Raw genomic sequence first — 19,528 nt, forward strand, 5'->3', positions numbered from 1 at the left:
GAAAAAAGAAGCAATAAAAGAAAAAATTAAAAACAACAAAAGAGAATCCAGACAGAGAACTCACACCCCAGGGGCCTTAAATGGGTGGATCATAGAGGGTTATAAACAGGAGAACAATATATCAGTGATTGTAATATCGAATAAAAGTAAAATACAAAAACACTCTTCAAGAAAAAACTCCTAGGGGGAAGAAGGAGAAAAATGAGGGCAGAAATTGATTAAGTAACAATATAGTTTAGTGAATTCAAAAGAAAAAATTCATAAGAAGGAGGTAAAACTAAGTGACTCATTGAGACCTTTAGGAGTCATAGTATCGAGGCGCACAATCCATGCTGCCTCGCGTTGGGCCAGAATCTTTTTGTAATCGCCACCCCGGACTCCCAAGTGTATACTTTCTATGCCCCTGACCTGAAGGGTCGCAGCATCACAATTATGGTACTGTTTGAAATGTCGGGGGAGCGTCTTCAGGTCCGAGGCATCAACCACCTTATGCACCGCGCGAATGTCCCTGACATGTTCACGGACGCGGACACGGAATTCTCTGGAAGTAAGCCCAACATAAATGAGGGAGCAGCCGCACGTGGCATAATATATGACATTAGAGGTGCTGCATGTGATATATTGTCTAATGTCATATTCCCTAGATCCATCAGATGATTTAAAGGACGAAGTCCGCATAATATTATTATTATTATTATTATTTATTGTTATAGCGCCATTTATTCCATGGCGCTTTACATGTGAGGAGGGGTATGCATAATAAAAACAAGTATAATAATCTTGAACAATACAAGTCATAACTGGTACAGGAGGAGAGAGGACCGTGCCCGCGAGGGCTCACAATCTACAAGGGATGGGTGAGGATACAGTAGGTGAGGGTAGAGCTGGTCATGCAGCGGTTTGGTCAATCGGTGGTTACTGCAGGTTGTTAGCTTGTCGGAAGAGGTGGGTTTTCAGGCTCTTTTTGAAGGTTTCGATGGTAGGTGAGAGTCTGATGTGTTGTGGTAGAAGGTTCCAGAGTAGGGGTGATACGCGAGAGAAATCTTGTATGCGATTGTGGGAAGAGGAGGTAAGAGGGGAGTAGAGAAGGAGATCTTGTGAGGATTGGAGGTTGCGTGTAGGTAAGTACCGGGAGACGAGGTCACAGATGTATGGAGGAGACAGGTTGTGGATGGCTTTGTATGTCATGGTTAGGGTTTTGTAGTGGAGTCTCTGGGCAATGGGGAGCCAGTGCAGGGATTGACAGAGGGGAGAGGTCGGGGAATAGCGGGGGGACAGGTGGATTAGTCGGGCAGCAGAGTTTAGAATAGATTGGAGGGGTGCGAGAGTGTTCGAGTGGAGGCCACAAAGCAGGAGGTTGCAGTTGTCAAGGCGAGAGATGATGAGGGCATGGACTAGGGTTTTTGCAGATTCTTGGTTGAGGAATGAACGGATTCCTGAAATATTTTTGAGTTGAAGTCGGCAGGAAGTGGAAAAGGCTTGGATATGTGGTTTGAAGGAGAGATCAGCGTCGAGGATTACCCCGAGGCAGCGAGCTTTTGGGACTGGGGAGATTGGGCAGCCATTTACTGTAATGGATAGGTTCGTTGGGGGGGTCGCGTGAGTTGGGGGAAAGATGATGAATTCTGTTTTGTCCATGTTAAGTTTGAGAAATCTAGTGGAGAAGAAGGATGAAATAGTGGACAGACATTGAGGGATTCTGGTTAGTAGGGAGGTGATATCTGGTCCAGAGATGTAGATCTGTGTGTCATCAGCATAGAGGTGATACTGAAAGCCATGAGATTCTATGAGCTGTCCCAGGCCAAAGGTGTAAATGTAGAAGAGCAGGGGCCCAAGGACTGAACCTTTTGGGACTCCGACAGATAGGGGGCGAGGTGAGGAGGTGGTGTGTGAGTGGGAGACGCTGAATGTCCGGTCTGTTAGGTATGATGAGATCCAGGATAGGGCCAAGTCTGTGATGCCAAGGGATGAGAGGGTCTGTAATAATAAGGAATGGTCTACTGTGTCAAAGGCAGCCGACAGGTTGAGGAGGAGGAGGAAAGAGTAGTGTCGCTTGCTCTTGGCGGTTAAGAGGTCGTTGGTGACCTTAGTTAGGGCAGTTTCAGTGGAATGGTGTGACCAGAAGCCAGATTGTAAGCGGTCAAAGAGGGTGCAAGAAGAGAGATGGGAGGACAGTTCAAGGTAAACGTGTTGTTCCAGTAGTTTGGAGGCATAAGGGAGAAGTGATATAGGGCGATAGCTAGATACAGAGGATGGGTCAAGAGAGGGCTTTTTGAGGATAGGTGTGATGGAGGCATGTTTAAAGCTTGAGGGGAAAACACCAGTTGTTAGTGATAGGTTGAAGAGATGGGTTAGGGTTGGGATGAAGACTGTGGTGAGGTTTGGGATGAAGTGGGAAGGGATCGGGTCAAGTGCACAGGTGGTGAGACGTGATCTTGAGAGTAGAGTGGAGAGTTGATCTTCTGTAATGGTGGAGAAGTTGGTTTTGGAGGTGGAGGGCTGGGAAGTCGGGAGGAAGGGCTCTGGGGGTCGTTGACCAAAACTGTCTCTGATGCTTTCAATCTTCTGCTTGAAAAATGAGGCAAAGTCTTCAGCGGAGATAAGTGGGGAGGGAGGAGGTGCTGGGGGACGGAGGAGAGAATTGAAGGTGTTGAATAACTGTTTAGGGTTGTGAGACAGGGAGGATATGAGAGATGAGAAGTAGGTTTGTTTCGCTGTGGCGAGTGTGGTCTTGAAAGTAGTGAGGGACTGTTTGAATGCGATGAAGTGCTCGTTGGAGTGGGATCTTTTCCATCTGCGGTCAGCAGCCCTGGAAGCTCGCCTCAGTTCTTTGGTCAGGCTGGTGTGCCAGGGCTGTCTGTTGATTTTGCGAGCTTTGGTATGTGTAAGTGGGGCAGCAGATTCCAAAGCTACAGCTATTGTGGTGTTATATAGAGCGGCAGCGTCATCCGCATTGTGTATGGAACTTATGTCTGTGAGAGGGAGGAGGGATTCAGAGAATGAATGTAGGTCAAGATGTTTAAGATTTCCGCGAGGGTGTGGAAGTTTGTGGGGTGGGGATTGTAGACATGAAGTGGAGAGAGTTGAGAATGCGAGAAGATTGTGGTCTGAGAGTGGAAGAGGTGAGTTAGAGAGGTTAGATAGGGAGCAGAGGCGAGTGAAGATGAGGTCCAGTGTGTGACCATCTTTGTGAGTGGTTGCAGAAGACCATTGAGTGAGGCCGAAGGAGGAAGTGAGAGATAGAAGTTTAGTGGCAGATGAGAGGGAAGTGTCAATGGGGATGTTGAAATCGCCCATGATGATAGTGGGGATGTCCGCAGAAAGGAAATGAAGTAGCCAGTTAGTGAAGTGGTCAAAGAAGGTGGTGGCTGGCCCTGGGTGGCGGTAAATGGCACTAACCAAAAAAAAAACAATATATATCGGGAACCTAGAATACTCCAAAAACCAAAAACAACAAGGATCCCTAAAATTTAACTTTTATTATACAATAATAAAAACTCTCTCCAAGTAAATAGAAAAATAATAATATACAGGCAATAATTTATTTACCTGGCGGTAAATGGCAGCCAGTTGGAGGTTGGAGGGGGAGTAGATGCCACAGAGTGCACCTCAAAGGAAGGGAGGGTAACAGAGGGTGGCAGTGGGATTGGAGTGAAGGAGCCGTTATCTGACAGGAGTGCTTGCTGTTGGGGTGGGGTGTGTGAGAAAGGTGGAAGCCACCATAAGAGAGTGCAGCAGGGGAGGCTGTGTCAGAAGGGGTGAGCCAGGTTTCGGTGATGGCGAGAAAGGAAAGTTTGGTAGAAACAAAGAGATCATGGATGTAGGAAAGCTTGTTGCAGACAGAGCAAGCGTTCCACAGAGCTCCTGTTAGTGGGACAGGGGAAGCAGGGACTGGCCAAATAGGTATAAGGTTAGAGAGGTTACGGAAGTTTGTGATGGAGCGTGGATGGGAGGTAGAAATGACTGTGGGAATATGGTGAGGATGACCAGGTATTGGAGAGATATCACCAGCAGTGAGAAGGAGCAGAGATAGTGTTAGCAGGTGGGAGCAGGAGAGGGCATGAGGGGGCTGCCTGTGCTTTGAGACAGAGGATTGTATGAGAAGGAACAGTTTTGAGGAGGAGGTGAGGTGGATGGGGAGGATAGAAGAGGAGATGAACAGTTCCTTATTTGGTGTGGGGATTGGGGGAGGTAGCAGAAAGTGAATGATTATAGGGGTGAAAGTGAAAAGAAACAGAAACATTGTTTGCAGTGACTGGCCAGTTACCTTCAGTTCCCGCATAATATTAGCACATGCGAGACAATGATCGTATTTAAAGGAGCCCACCAAAGGACCCCTAGTGCCAACTGGATTTGCAGTAGATGGAACATAGTGACTACGCACCAGGATATTACCTGTTGTGAATTCCGTTCTTGGGCTCCATCCTGTGGTCATGAATGGTATTTTTGGGAGTTCTGCTCTTGGGCTCCCTCTGGTGGTTTCAAGTGGAACTTAGCAGCTGCTTTCACTAATCGGTGCCCTGGCCTTGTTATTTAACTGGGCTTTAGGCTGTAGTTGATGCCAGCTGTCAATGTTCCTTCCTGTGGATTCAGTCCTTTCCTGGAAGTTCTCTGTTGGCCAGTCCATTTCAGCTTAAGATAAGTTCTGCTAGTTTTTGGGTGTTTCCCTGCCTATGACCTTTTGTTCAGTTTAAGTTATGTCTCTTTTGTCCAGCTTGTCATCATGAAATATTCTGGCTTGTTGGAAGCTCTGGGGTTGCAGATTTGCTCCTCCACACCGTGAGTCGGTGTGGAGGTTATTTTTGTAAACTCTGCGTGGACATTTAGTTTTTATACTGACCGCACAGTAGCCTTTTCTTTCTCTGTCTATTTAGATAGTAGTGGCCTCCTTTGCTAAAATCTAGTTTCATTTCTGAGCTTGTCATTTCCCTCTTCACTCACCGTCAATATTTGTGGGGGGGCTATCTTTCCTTTGGGGGTTTCTCTGAGGCGAGATAGTTTTCCGTTTCCATCTTCAGGGGTAGCTAGTTAGGCTGTGAAGAGGAGTCTAGGCAGAGATAGGAACGCTCCACGGCTATTTCTAGTGTTGGTGTTAGGAGTAGGGATTGCGGTCAGTAAAGTTACCACCTCCTCAGAGCTAGTACATTATTTGTTTTACCCACTAGGTCATTTCAGTGCTGCTCCATAATCACTAGGTCATATAGGTGATTACTGTCTGTAGAGCTGCCACCTCCTCTGACCTTGTCCATGATTGGTTTTACCCACCAGGTCATCTCAGTACCACTCCGTAACCACCAGGTAATAACAGTACAGCTGGCCCACAAAGTGTTAAATGCATCTCAAAAGAGGGAAGAGAAAGTTCTGAGTCATAGTTTTTTTTTTCTTGTTTCTTGTTTCGTCTTTTTTTTTCCCCTTGATTTTTGGATGGTGCAGGAGCTTGGTACTGATATGGAGGTTCAGGGTCTGTCTGCGCGTGTTGATCATCTCGCTGCAAGGGTACAGAGTATCCAAGATTATGTTGTTCAAACTCCTGTTTCTGAGCCTAGAATTCCTATCCCTGATTTGTTTTCTGGGGATAGATCTAGGTTTTTGAATTTTAAAAATAATTGCAGATTGTTTTTTGCTCTGAGACCCCGTTCCTCTGGTGACCCCATTCAGCAGGTGAAGATTGTTATTTCTCTGCTGCGTGGTGACCCGCAGGATTGGGCATTCTCCCTTGAGCCAGGGAATCCTGCATTGCTCAATGTAGATTCATTTTTTCAAGCACTTGGATTGCTTTATGACGAACCCAATTCTGTGGATCAGGCAGAAAGATTTTGCTGGCTCTGTGTCAGGGTCAGGAAGTGGCAGACATATATTGTCAGAAATTTAGGAAGTGGTCTGTGCTTACAAAATGGAATGAGGATGCCCTGGTGGCTATTTTCAGAAAGGGTCTTTCTGAAGCTCTTAAAGATGTTATGGTGGGGTTTCCCACACCTGCTGGTTTGAACGAATCAATGTCTCTGGCCATTCAGATTGATCGGCGCCTACGTGAACGTAAGGTTGTGCACCATATGGCGGTGTCCTCTGGACAGAGTTCTGAGCCTATGCAATGTGATAGAGTTTTGACAAGAGCAGAACGGCAGGAGTTCCGACGTCAGAATGGGCTGTGTTTTTACTTTGGTGACGCTACTCATGCTATCTCTGATTGCCCGAAGCGAACTATGAGGGTTGCTAGTTCGGTTACCATCAGTACTGTACAGCCTAAATTTCTCTTGTCTATTACCCTGATTTGCTCATTGTCGTCCTTTTCTGTAATGGCATTTGTGGATTCTGGCGCTGCACTGAACTTAATGGACCTAGAATTTGCCAAGCGCTGTGGTTTTTCCTTGGAGCCTTTGCAGAGTCCTATTCCCTTAAGGGGGATTGATGCTACGCCATTGGCCAAGAATAAACCTCAGTACTGGACACAGTTAGCCATGAACATGGCTCCAGCACATCAGGAAAATATTTGTTTTTTGGTGTTGCATAATTTGCATGATGTGGTTGTGCTGGGGTTTCCATGGTTACAGGTACATAATCCAGTACTGGATTGGAAATCTATGTCTGTGACTAGTTGGGGTTGTCAGGGGATACATAGTGACATTCCTCTGATGTCAATTTCCTCGTCCCCTTCTTCTGAAGTTCCTGAGTTTTTGTCGGATTTCCAGGATATATTTGAGGAGCCTAAATCCAGTCCTCTGCCTCCTCATAGGGACTGTGATTGCGCTATTAATTTGATTCCTGGCTGTAAGTTCCCTAAGGGTTGACTTTTCAATCTGTCTGTGCCAGAGCATGCCGCTATGCGGACTTATGTAAAGGAGTCCTTGGAGAAGGGGCATATTCGTCCGTCTTCGTCACCGTTGGGAGCGGGATTCTTTTTTGTTGCCAAGAAGGATGGCTCCTTGAGGCCCTGTATAGATTATCGCCTTCTCAATAAGATCACGGTCAAATTCCAGTACCCTTTGCCTTTGCTCTCTGATTTGTTTGCTCGGATTAAAGGGGCTAGCTGGTTTACCAAGATTGACCTTCGAGAGGCCCTGGACGCATATTTCCATGGATTTTATTTCTGATCTTCCTGTTTCTCAGAAGATGTCTGTCATCTGGGTGGTTTGTGACCATTTTTCTAAAATGGTCCATTTGGTACCTTTGCCTAAGTTGCCTTCCTCCTCAGATTTGGTTCCTTTGTTTTTCCAGCATGTGGTTCGTTTGCATGGTATTCCGGAGAATATTGTGTCTGACAGAGGTACCCAGTTTGTTTCTAGGTTTTGGCGGTCCTTTTGTGGTAGAATGGGCATTAATTTGTCTTTTTCTTTGGCGTTTCACCCTCAGACAAATGGACAGACGGAGCGAACCAATCAGACCTTGGAAACCTATTTGAGATGCTTTGTGTCGGCTGATCAGGATGATTGGGTTACTTTCTTGCCTTTGGCCGAGTTTGCCCTTAATAATCGGGCTAGTTCTGCTACATTGGTTTCGCCTTTTTTTGTAATTTTGGTTTTCATCCTCGCTTTTCTTCAGGGCAGGTTGAGCCTTCGGACTGTCCTGGGGTGGATTCTGTGGTGGACAGGTTGCAGCGGATTTGGACTCATGTGGTGGACAATTTGACATTGTCTCAGGAAAAGGCTCAACGTTTTGCTAACCGCCGTCGGTGCGTTGGTCCCCGGCTTCGGGTTGGGGATTTGGTCTGGTTGTCTTCTCGTCATGTTCCTATGAAGGTCTCTTCCCCTAAGTTCAAACCTCATTTTATTGGTCCTTATAGGATTTCGAAAATTATCAATCCGGTGTCTTTTCGTTTGGCCCTTCCAGCTTCGTTTTCCATTCATAATGTGTTCCATAGATCTTTGTTGCGGAGATATGTGGTGCCTGTGGTTCCCTCCGTTGACCCTCCTGCTCCGGTGTTGGTTGGGGGGGAGCTGGAGTATGTGGTGGAGAAGATTTTGGATTCTCGTCTTTCAAGGCGGAAACTTCAGTATCTGGTCAAGTGGAAGGGTTATGGCCAGGAGGATAACTCTTGGGTTTTTGCCTCCGATGTCCATGCTGCCGATTTGGTTCGTGCTTTTCATTTGGCTCGTCCCGATTGGCCTGGGGGCTCTGGTGAGGGTTCGGTGACCCCTCCTCAAGGGGGGGGTACTGTTGTGAATTCCGTTCTTGGGCTCCATCCTGTGGTCATGAATGGTATTTTTGGGAGTTCTGCTCTTGGGCTCCCTCTGGTGGTTTCAAGTGGAACTTAGCAGCTGCTTTCACTAATCGGTGCCCTGGCCTTGTTATTTAACTGGGCTTTAGGCTGTAGTTGATGCCAGCTGTCAATGTTCCTTCCTGTGGATTCAGTCCTTTCCTGGAAGTTCTCTGTTGGCCAGTCCATTTCAGCTTAAGATAAGTTCTGCTAGTTTTTGGGTGTTTCCCTGCCTATGACCTTTTGTTCAGTTTAAGTTATGTCTCTTTTGTCCAGCTTGTCATCATGAAATATTCCGGCTAGTTGGAAGCTCTGGGGTTGCAGATTTGCCCCTCCACACCGTGAGTCGGTGTGGAGGTTATTTTTGTAAACTCTGCGTGGACATTTAGTTTTTATACTGACTGCACAGTAGCCTTTTCTTTCTCTGTCTATTTAGATAGTAGTGGCCTCCTTTGCTAAAATCTAGTTTCATTTCTGAGCTTGTCATTTCCATCTTCACTCACCGTCACTATTTGTGGGGGGCTATCTTTCCTTTGGGGGTTTCTCTGAGGCGAGATAGTTTTCCGTTTCCATCTTCAGGGATAGCTAGTTCTTAGGCTGTAAAGAGGCGTCTAGGCAGAGATAGGAACGCTCCACGGCTATTTCTAGTGTTGGTGTTAGGAGTAGGGATTGCGGTCAGTAAAGTTACCACCTCCTCAGAGCTAGTACATTATTTGTTTTACCCACTAGGTCATTTCAGTGCTGCTCCGTAATCACTAGGTCATATAGGTGATTACTGTCTGTAGAGCTGCCACCTCCTCTGAGCTTGTCCATGATTGGTTTTACCCACCAGATCATCTCAGTACCACTCCGTAACCACCAGGTCATAACAATTACCCAAATTTGAGGATCTCCTGGTGGTCATTAGCGGAAAATCACCCAGGGCAGAGGCCAACGACTGCCCGGTCAATAAGACCGGCCAATGTTTATTGAGAATCTCCCTCATCTTGGACCACTCGTGGTTGTATGTGGTGATAAATCTAATCTTGTCCCCCCTGTCTTTGTCACTTGCTTATTGGCACTTGGGTAAATTAAATCCTTCCGGGGTGTCCTTCTGGCTCTCTTAAAACCCCGCTTGATAGTCCTACGACTATATCCTCGTGCTTCAAAGCACCCTCTAAGGTCTTCTGCCTGTGCAAAAAAAACTATTGTCAGTGGAGCAGATCCGCCTCATCCTTAGGAATTGTCCGACCGGGACAGCCCTAATGGTTGTCGGATTGTGTGCTGAATCAGCACGAAGGAGAGCATTGACTGATGTCGACTTCCTAAAAACGTCCGTCTGGACACGACGTGTATCATCAATTTCAAGCGCGACATCCAGGAAGTCGACGTGTCGATGGTCAAATTGAAATGTCAACTTAATATTGAGAGAATTCTCATTAAGCTGCTCCATAAATTCCCCCAACTGCTGTGCCGTCCCTGCCCACAAAAATAGGACATCATCAATATAGCGCATCCAACACAGCACATGGTCCGCGGACTGCGCGCCCCCGCCACCAAAAATGTCTCTCTCCCAAGATCCCAGGAAGAGATTAGCATAAGAGGGCGCACAGGCCGCGCCCATGGCTGTGCCGCTACATCCATAGACTGCAGCTATAAGAAATAGGGAGCTTTGCAGAATATATCTATAAACAGTTGTAAACTAGGATAGGGAGTGGTAAATCTACATCCACAGACTATAAAAAGGGTAGGAGGTGTCCTAAACTCTATCCTCGGACTGTTGTTTTAGGGGATTGGTGGTAGCAAGGCTGCAGTCACTGGCTGTTGTTTTATGGGATAGAACGTGTTCAGGTTACATCCATTGATTGGCATTATAGGGAATAAGGGATTGTAAAGCCTACATCCATAGGATGCTGTTATAGAGGATGATCTGTGGTCTAAACCACAAACTGCTGTCATAGGGAACGGAGGTGATATAGATTATACCTACAGACTGCTCTTATAAGGGATAGGAGATGTTCCTAATTCCTATCTATATCCACAGGCTGATGTTATAGGATAATAATAAATAAATCCGTGCAAAAAAACAATATAGAAGAACCAGAATTTTTTGTTTTTACTGAAAGAATGTGGTGGATTCCTTATATACACAGTTAATTGCACTTCGCCCGTATGAAAAACAAGTAAAGATGTGAAACAATATACATATAATATAGAAGATGAAAAATAACCAAACGGACTTAATCCACTTAATTTAGTTATGATGTCCGCATGAATACTTATAAGTAAAGGTTATTATGTGTCATGTCTGTGTTAACCAGTAGACTTATGCCTCAAGAGTCACAGTAAGGGAATATCCTTTGTCTACCACATAGAACATAGAGAGATCTCTCATAAAACTATAATAAAAACAGCAAAAAAAGGCCAAAAAGGAAAAGAAAAAAATATATAATAATGTAAAAAAGGGGGGTTATGAAAAACCCATGAAAGCTGTGTGAAGCCGCCCCGGCTGGTAGCAAAGCTTCGATGAATCAGGTGTAGCAACGTATGACAGCCGGATTAACTGGGTCGGAAACCCGCTGTACGTGCCACCTGTTACCTTGGATGGAGCTCGTATGATGCCGCTGTCCTTTCCTCGATGTACCTTTGGTGGAGAATATCCTGGATCCTGAATAGATGATGTAGTCACGGCTTCTATGGCGTTCACTGCTTCCTCGCATTTGCGGTCTCCGGAGCAGGACCTGCCGTGACGTCACCAGTCACGTGAAGAGAAAAATAGCTTGAGAGCTGAACGTTCAGGGAATACGGGTCGCCACATGGACCAAAGTCCTTCGCGTTTCAGAAAGAGCGCTTTCCTTCGTCAGGGATGGTCCTAGGTGACCCGTAGAACATTTTATATAGAAAAGAAGGTCAGGTGACGTTACAAAAACCCGAAAAGTTCTATCTCGCTGTTTAAACCCTTAGGAATAAGAGTGTCCAGAACAAACATCCACTTGCTTTCTGCTCTGGAAATGGTGGCAATAAAATTCCCTTTTCTCCAGGGTACTGGTATTTTTTCTAACCTCGTTATTTCCATGGAATTAAGGTCACCATTATGTTCTACCACAAAGTGTTTAGACAGAGGGTGGCCCATGAATTTTTTCTTTATGTTGCACATATGTTCATTTATCCTTACTTTAAGTGGGCATTTGGTACGGCCTACATATAGTTTATCGCATGGGCATTTAATAACATATATCACCCCTTCAGTATTACAGGAAATGAATTGCTGAATGTTATACTTTTTACCATAATTAACCACTGCGCTTTGTTTTTTGCTTTTTGTTTTCCTACACATATTACATTTACGGCAGGGAAAAAAGCCTTTAGTGGCTGTAATAAGACAATATTGTGTATCACGTACATGGTGGTGCTGGATTGTAGGTGCAATAAAATTACCAAGATTACGAGCTTTCTTGTAAATAAATCGTGGATGGGTAGTGATGTGATTCCCCAAAACCTTATCCTCTCTTAAGATACCCCAATGTTTGTTCACAATTTTTTTCAAAATAGAAAAGTTGGAATTAAATTGTGTTATAATGGGCACAAATTCTGTTTTCTCATTATCCTTTTTTCTGGGGTTTGTTTTTGAGTAAGTCATGACGGGCTACACCAGAGACTTGATTTTTTGAAAATTCCAATTTTTTTGGATCGTACCCTTTTTCTAGGAATTTAACTGTTAGTTGGTCCGCTTCTGTCTCATACTGTTGTACCTTAGAGCAATTACGGTGAAGCCTCATATACTGACTTTTGGGTACATTAACCCCTTCATGACCGTGGGATTTTTCATTTTTCCGTTTTCGTTTTTCACTCCCCTCCTTCCCAGAGCCATAACTTTTTTATTTTTCCATCAATTTGGCCATGTGAGGGCTTATTTTTTGCGGGACGAGTTGTACTTTTGAACGACATCATTGGTTTTACAATGTCGTGTACTAGAAAACGGGAAAAAAATTCCAAGTGCGGTGAAATTGCAAAAAAAGTGCAATCCCACACTTGTTTTTTGCTTGGCTTTTTTGCTAGGTTCACTAAATGCTAAAACTGACCTGCCATTATGATTCTCCAGGTCATTACGAGTTCATAGACACCTAACATGTCTAGGTTATTTTTTACCTAAGTGGTGAAAAAAAATTCCAAACTTTGCTAAAAAAAAAAAAAAAAATTGCGCCATTTTCCGATACTCGTAGCGTCTCCATTTTTCATGATCTGGGGTCGGTTGAGGGCTTATTTTTTGCGTGCCGAGCTGGCGTTTTTAATGATTCCTATTCGGTGCAGATACGTTCTTTTGATCGCCCGTTATTGCATTTTAATGCAATGTCGTGGCAACCAAAAAAACGTAATTCTGGCGTTTCGATTTTTTTCTCGTTATGCCGTTTAGCGATCAGGTTAATGGTTTTTTATTGATAGGTCAGGCGATTCTGAATGTGGCGATACCAAATATGTGTAGATTTGATTTTTTTTTTATTGATTTATTTTGATTGAGACGAAAGGGGGGTGATTTAAACGTTTATATTTTTTTTATTTTTTTCACATTTTTTTAAACTTTTTTTTTAACTTTTGCCATGCTTCAATAGCCTCCATGGGAGGCTAGAAGCTGGCACAACTTGATCGGCTCTGCTACATAGCAGCGATCATCAGATCGCTGCTATGCAGCAGAAATGCAGGTGTGCTATGAGCGCCGACCATAGGGTGGCGCTCATAGCTATCCAGGATCAGTAACTATAGAGGTCTCAAGGACCTCTATGGTTACAATACTGAAGCATCGCCGACCCCCGATCATGTGATGGGGGTCGGCGATGACGTCATTTCCGGCCACCCGGCCGGATGCGGTAGTTAAATGCCGCTGTCTGATTTTGACAGCGGCATTTAACTAGTTAATAGCGGCGGGTGAATTGCGATTTCACCCGCCGCTATTGCGGGCACATGTCAGCTCTTCAAAACAGCTGACATGTCCCGGCTTTGATGCGGGCTCACCGCGGAGCCCTGCATCAAAGCAGGGGAGCTGACATCGGACGTACTATCCCGTCCGATGTCAGTAAGGGGTTAATCAGCCAAGATGGTAAATGGCAACTGTTAATGTGGATAAAACTGTTTACATCAGTGGGTTTATTGAAAGTGCAAGTACTGTATGTATACATGAATCCTCAATAAAAATCTTTAAATCTAGAAAATTGATATTTTGAGTGCTGGTAGTGGCATTAAAATTAAGGAAAAAATCATTTTTATTAATATCATTTAAAAATAGATCGAGGGATATGGGTCCCCCTGCCCAAATAAATATAATATCATCTATGTATCGATGCCATAGGACCAGGTCCGCTCAAAAAATACCACCAGGGTGGATGTATTCCTCTTCCCACCTACCAACATATAAGTTGGCATAACTGGGCGCGAACCTGGTCCCCATCGCCGTACCCCATTGCTGGGTGTAGAAGTGCTCTTGAAAGTTAAAATAGTTATGCGTTAAAATGAATAACATACATTCTCGGAGAAATTCAATCTGTTCCTGAGGTATATGGGAGAACTTCTTTAAAAAATGGGAAGCTGATTCACATCCTTTCTGATTTTCAATGACTGTATACAAAGAAGTAATATCTAATGTACCCATTATATAATGATCCTTCCACTCGATTTCATTGAGTATATTCAATATTATGATGTTATAGGATACAGGAGATATTCCAGTCTGCATCTACACATGGCTATTAAAGGGGATAGGAGGTGTTCCAGTACACATCTGTAAAGCTCGGGGAAACTTTAGCTGAGTATTGTTTGTCTGGGTGTCTGTGTTAATACCACTTGTAAACGTAACTGCAGACCGCATGGCATGGCATGTCATGACATGGCAGGCCAGGACCTGACAAGACACAGATGAATGTGAGAAACAAGAGTAAAAAAATTTACTTTTCTTTACTAAATGAACTGGTAAAACATATATAAATGCAGTAGCAGGCATGGCAGTTAAAGAATACACCTACTGCACAAGTCTGAGGTATAAGCATGATAGATACAGGTGCTTCTCACAAAGTTAGAATATCATCAAAAAGTTAGCCTGTACATGTGGTCTCACATTTCTGATATGGCTGATTACACTGAAAGGATACTATGAGGGCACCATTGTCCCTTGTGAGGGCTGCATGGGTAGAGGTGTATCACTACGGCCCCTCATAACTTTTCTCAACTTCCGGTACATATGGGCCACACGCATGTTGGTGTGCCACTGTATCTTTGTGCCTACTCAAACTTGTTACAACTCCTTAAGAGGAAATTTGTCCCAGCCTGGCCAGTTTTCACTATGACCCCCCACTATGACTTTTGACCTTCTTATCTAGTATAGATAGTGCTTCCTGTAAGCACTCCACTTGCCTGCTATTTAGGACTACTTCTACCACTTGAGACTTGGTTACTTCAGAACTTGCTACCTGAGGATCGTGTCCTCTCTTCTTCACACACAACACCCTAAACCAATGCTGGTTGCCATCAACAGTTGCTTTTCTTTTCAGTTCTTTCCAACAACTAACTGACACACAGGAAGTCCTAAAGTCACTTAACTCCTCCTAACATGGACAGACCTAACAATTAACCATGTCTGCGGGTTAACTAACTGTTGCATGGGGAATAGAGGTGGTCTAAATTAAATCTAAAGACTGCTCTTCTTGGGGTTTTGTGTGATCTAGATTATATCTGAGGTCTGCTGTTATAGGATATATATATATATATATATATATATATATATATATATATATATATATATATATAACACTATACAACAGCCTCTTCAACACATTATTTGCATGAATTACACTCCACATGTAAAAATGTGAGGAACTTTGTGCACAGTTTGATCAGATCATATGAGCCCATCTGTCTATGGCAAGGCAATGTTTTCATTGGCCGATAAGCTCGAACACTTTTATCAAAAACTCTGCCATAAACTCGCATTTTTTATGGGTGAAGCAATAGTAGAATTCATGTATATAATATTTTATAATATTTTGCAGAGTGCTTTTGCAGGTGAATATGTGTTTGTATTGCAATTTGCATATTGCATATTCATTTAATACTATAGGTAGGAATGAACAATTTCTATATTTTTGGATCGTACATGTGGTGCTGTAGATTTTATCCATAGCCTGCTGTTATAAGGGGTGGATTAGGCTACATTTTACTGCCACAAGCGAGTAAAAGAAAATATGCGAAGATAAACATCCATCCATAACTTTACTTCTACTTTGCTCCATGTATGACCAACTTTACTATGCATTACGTCAACTCCTTTCTATTCTCATTGCAGGACTTTTATGAATGGTGTCACAGGATCGGGGAAATCCACAAACTACACACACTGCGGCAGTGGACAAACGGGGGTCTGCTCAATTATGTGATCAATGCAACAATGCATGGACTTACAGCATTTCATTGTGAGTATTTATTGTGTGCAATGTCAAGGGTTATTAGAAATGTGTCATCTCACATACATGGATGACATTTCTGACCCGCTGCATTTTTGTAAGTTAAGTAAAGATTTGGGCAGTGCTTTCTCGTGAGAATTGCTGGATCCATTATTACTACACTGGTCAGCAAAAATGCTGCATCATTTTCCGCTGCGTTTAACTGTCCAAGCAAAGTGGAAGCCATTTCGTCTAGAGACACTGTTGAACATAGCGGTTTTGGTGTTTTTTGTCTCTATAGGAATCTATTGGGAGCCTGAAAAAAAGGAATGTTGATAAAACATGTAAAAATAAGCAGTTGCTTTTTAAGAGCAGAATCAAAGCTTTTCTATACTATAAAAACACATTAAAAATACTGCTTCAAATTTACACCAAAAACACATCTAATAAGGGAGAAAATGCATAAAAAAATGCAGCAAACAATGCAATAACCAGACAAGATAGTTATTACATAGTTTGAAAAAAAAATGCAGCATTTAATGCTAAGTGTGAAAACGGCCTTACAGACACAAAAAAACGCAAAACCTCATATAGTGAAGCTACATAAAATGAGAAAGTTTATGGCTGCTATAACTATGAATGAATGAACAAAAAAAATTCCTGAAATCCATAGGTCCCAACCATCTCAGATATTTCAGAACTGTCCAGGATTTGGGTCTACGCCCTGCAGTCCAGGCGTCTGCTGAATGTCCCTCACTGCCAGCGCCCCTCTGACAACTCCTCCTGCCAGGGGAGAAAGAAAGGCTAAATGGGTGGGGTTAGGGGTGTGGGTTAATAGATTCTGCGGCGGTTTAGAAAGTACCATTTTTTGCAATAACTGGTCTGCTAAGGATTTTCAGTCTATTGTTTTGCCAGACTTGTAGTTACAATATTGGTCCAGATAAACTCACGCAGATGATAATAATTGTAGTGATATTTTACAAATCTAAAAGCAATTCTATGGGTGGGCAGATCAAGAGTTAAAGTGAAAAAGACTCGGCATTCAACATGGCAGTAAGGGAACAGAAAGCTTTAATGGCAATCCAAAACAAAAATAATTAACGTTTCAGTCCCTAAATCTGGACCTTCATCAGAAACTGATTGCCGTAGTGTGAGTGGATTTTTGCAGGGTAGCAGCACAGTCGCGGTGTGACCTCAGTCGCAGTGTAATGACGGTCCGGATTTAGGGACCGAAAAGTAGTTTTGTTTTGGATTTCCATTAAAACTTTCTGTTCACTCACTGCCATTTTGAGTGCAGAGTCTCTTTTATCTATATCTATGGACTGGACTCGAGCACCGCATTTTCCTTGAACGGAGTGACATATATTCTACAGTTGATCTAGAATTAAAGGGATTATTCACTTTGAACAATCCTTTAGTTATAAGGGTTACTTAACAATAGACTAAGGCTGGGTTCACATTACGTCCAAGCAGTCCGTTAGATGGACTGCGTTACACCGCAGCATAACGCGGTGTAATGCAGTCTGTTAACGCTGCCATTAATCTCTATTTCAGGCGCATCGCTAGCACACAGCCAAAATGGGCGAGCACTACCAATGTGCAGTCATTGAGTGACGGACCCTGGGACGTGGGCTGCAGCGTTTCCGGGTCCGTCACCGCTAGCGCAGATAGAGCATCTGCTAGCTCTATCTGCGCTAGCGCGATGGCATGTCGGCACTTGCGTTAACGCAGCCCGTTTAACGCATGTGCTGAACGGGCTGCTGTTAACGCAATGTGAACCTAGCCTAATAAACTTCTCAGCAATTGGTATGTTGACTAAAGACAGAATGGTCTGAGTTTATAAGCCACCAAACCTCGATATATAGCACAAAGGCCAATGTTTCCATAAGCAAATGAAACTTCTTACCTAACGTTGATTTGCTGATATTTTTACATTTTGGTCTTTGACATTTCCATCAATCATGCCTTTTAATTTTTTCTTTTCTGCAGAAGGGCTACACAGTAATCTGTGTTTTGAAGCCAAACATTGATCACGCTTCAAGGGGAAGCTCTCTTACATTTCCTCTTCGAGAACATGGCTTGGACAACGAAGGCATTTTCCGGGGTACACAGGAGTGGTATTTGTTAAGCAGGGGCTGATCGCTCAGCCAGGAGATACAATTACCTCTGCATTATGGCCGTGGCTAGGCTTGAAAACCATCTACAAGTAATCATGGACATTACAAGGAGGACTGTCATTACGTGTACAATCAAGACTTTTTCCTTGTGCAACATATGTACAATTGTAAAGGTAACATGCCTTGTACATAACGTGCGTGTAGGTGTAGCTTTATATCATTTTTAATTTGTGTGTTGGCGTGAAACAGAGACCATCGGGAGACTTTCACAGTTTTCGATTGTGTTTGACGTTACACTTGTGGACGCATGACCACGGAGTTATGGTAAGACTATGGTAAGACTAAAGCCCATTTGTTTCATGCATGACTGTCAGTAGGAGCACACAATACATAGAGTATCACGCTATCAGAGAAGCATAATGTAGTCATGTCATGAATAGATGAGGAATTGATATGTTGAATTATTGGGCCATTCATTTTACAAAGAGTTGTGAAATGTTGAGCTACTGACAATATACAAGAGTAAAAATACACCAGCAAATATATTCCCAATGCAACACAAGACATGTTACTTCCATTCTATAGACTTGGTGTTTTTTTTACTCTCGCAGTAATTATATTGATGTTATGTATATTGAGTATTGACAGCTTGGCATCACCTTGTGCCAAGAGCTAAGCCACTTTATTATAGTGTTATTGCTCAGGCTTGGAATCATGAAGACCATAAGAACTACTTTTGCTGGATTATTTGAGACGCAAAACTCTATTTATAGCTTTTTAATGCAGTTATTTTACTAAAAATTGACAAGTATGCCTTTGTAAATATAAATGCAGTGAAATGGTTCTGCTTCTGTAATTCAGAAATAAATATGACTTTTTTATGTGGAAAGCCATGGCTGTGAATTATTTATTGTCTGTGGAGTCTGTTAGCGCTTGTCTGTTTGTCCTACACCTTGGCCTAAAGTTTCATGCCGAGATGAGCTTATCCTTAACAATTCTTATCAGCATTAATTTTCCAGGAGGCGATCAGCCTCATTCTCTGCACATCTCATACCTGATGCATTGATTCCCCATCTTCTGAGAATAGTGAAGGTTCACCTTTGCATCGCTTCTTGCTTTCAGACATCTAATAATACACCAAGATTCAGTGGTTGCAGACACAATCATGAGGATCACAAGAGCATTTGGAGGATATCCAGGATAGGCAAATCTGACAATAGGAATATAATGGCATATCTGTAACCCAGTTTCTTTATAATGAACAACTTGCTACAATTTGTACTTTTTTTCAGCAACTTTCCAAGATTTTTTTTTAAAGTTTTCCCATGTAGCTTCTTTTCTCAGCCTGTGGAATGGTCAGCAACCAGATTAACTGATTGTACTAAGGCTAGGGTCTCACCATTGTATATTCTCAAATTGCCAATTATGCAAATCACACTCTGATAAAACTCTGATCAGCGTTTAATCAAAGAGTGAGCATAGTGTGATCCAATTCTCTCAGATGAGAAGATGCAGAGAACAATTTCTCCATCTTCTCCATTTTGTCAGTCTGTAGAAATTGAACTGATGGATTTTATGGACTCATTGACTTGCATGGCTCAGTGCGATCCGAATCGGATCAAGCTAGGGCAAGCAGCGATTTTTTTTTCCTCCAACTGGCTTGGTTAAAAGAAAAAAATCTAACGTGTACAGCCTCCAAAAACAACATTGGTCCAAGTGCAATCTGATGTTTTGTCTCTGTAGAAGTTGGCTCTGCCCAAGTGAGGCAGGATACAGCACCTGCAGGTCCTTTAACATGTAATTTATGTAGG

At 43.2% G+C, this 19,528-nt stretch overlaps 1 protein-coding gene across 3 annotated transcripts in view; it reads left to right on the plus strand.

The window, feature by feature from the left end:
* Window positions 1-18,606, plus strand: part of LOC143815688 (uncharacterized) — a 187,274-nt gene extending 168,668 nt beyond the window's left edge. For all 3 annotated transcript variants that reach the window (XM_077295200.1, XM_077295202.1, XM_077295201.1), the window contains 2 exons: window positions 15,504-15,630; window positions 17,590-18,606. In XM_077295200.1, coding sequence (XP_077151315.1) covers window positions 15,504-15,594 — 91 coding nt within the window. In that variant the 3' untranslated portion in view covers window positions 15,595-15,630; window positions 17,590-18,606. The remainder of the gene's footprint in view (window positions 1-15,503; window positions 15,631-17,589) is intronic.
* The last annotated feature ends 922 nt before the right edge of the window (window positions 18,607-19,528 follow it).

Source organism: Ranitomeya variabilis, chromosome 3 (assembly GCF_051348905.1).
Source record: "Ranitomeya variabilis isolate aRanVar5 chromosome 3, aRanVar5.hap1, whole genome shotgun sequence".
NCBI lineage: Eukaryota > Metazoa > Chordata > Amphibia > Anura > Dendrobatidae > Ranitomeya > Ranitomeya variabilis.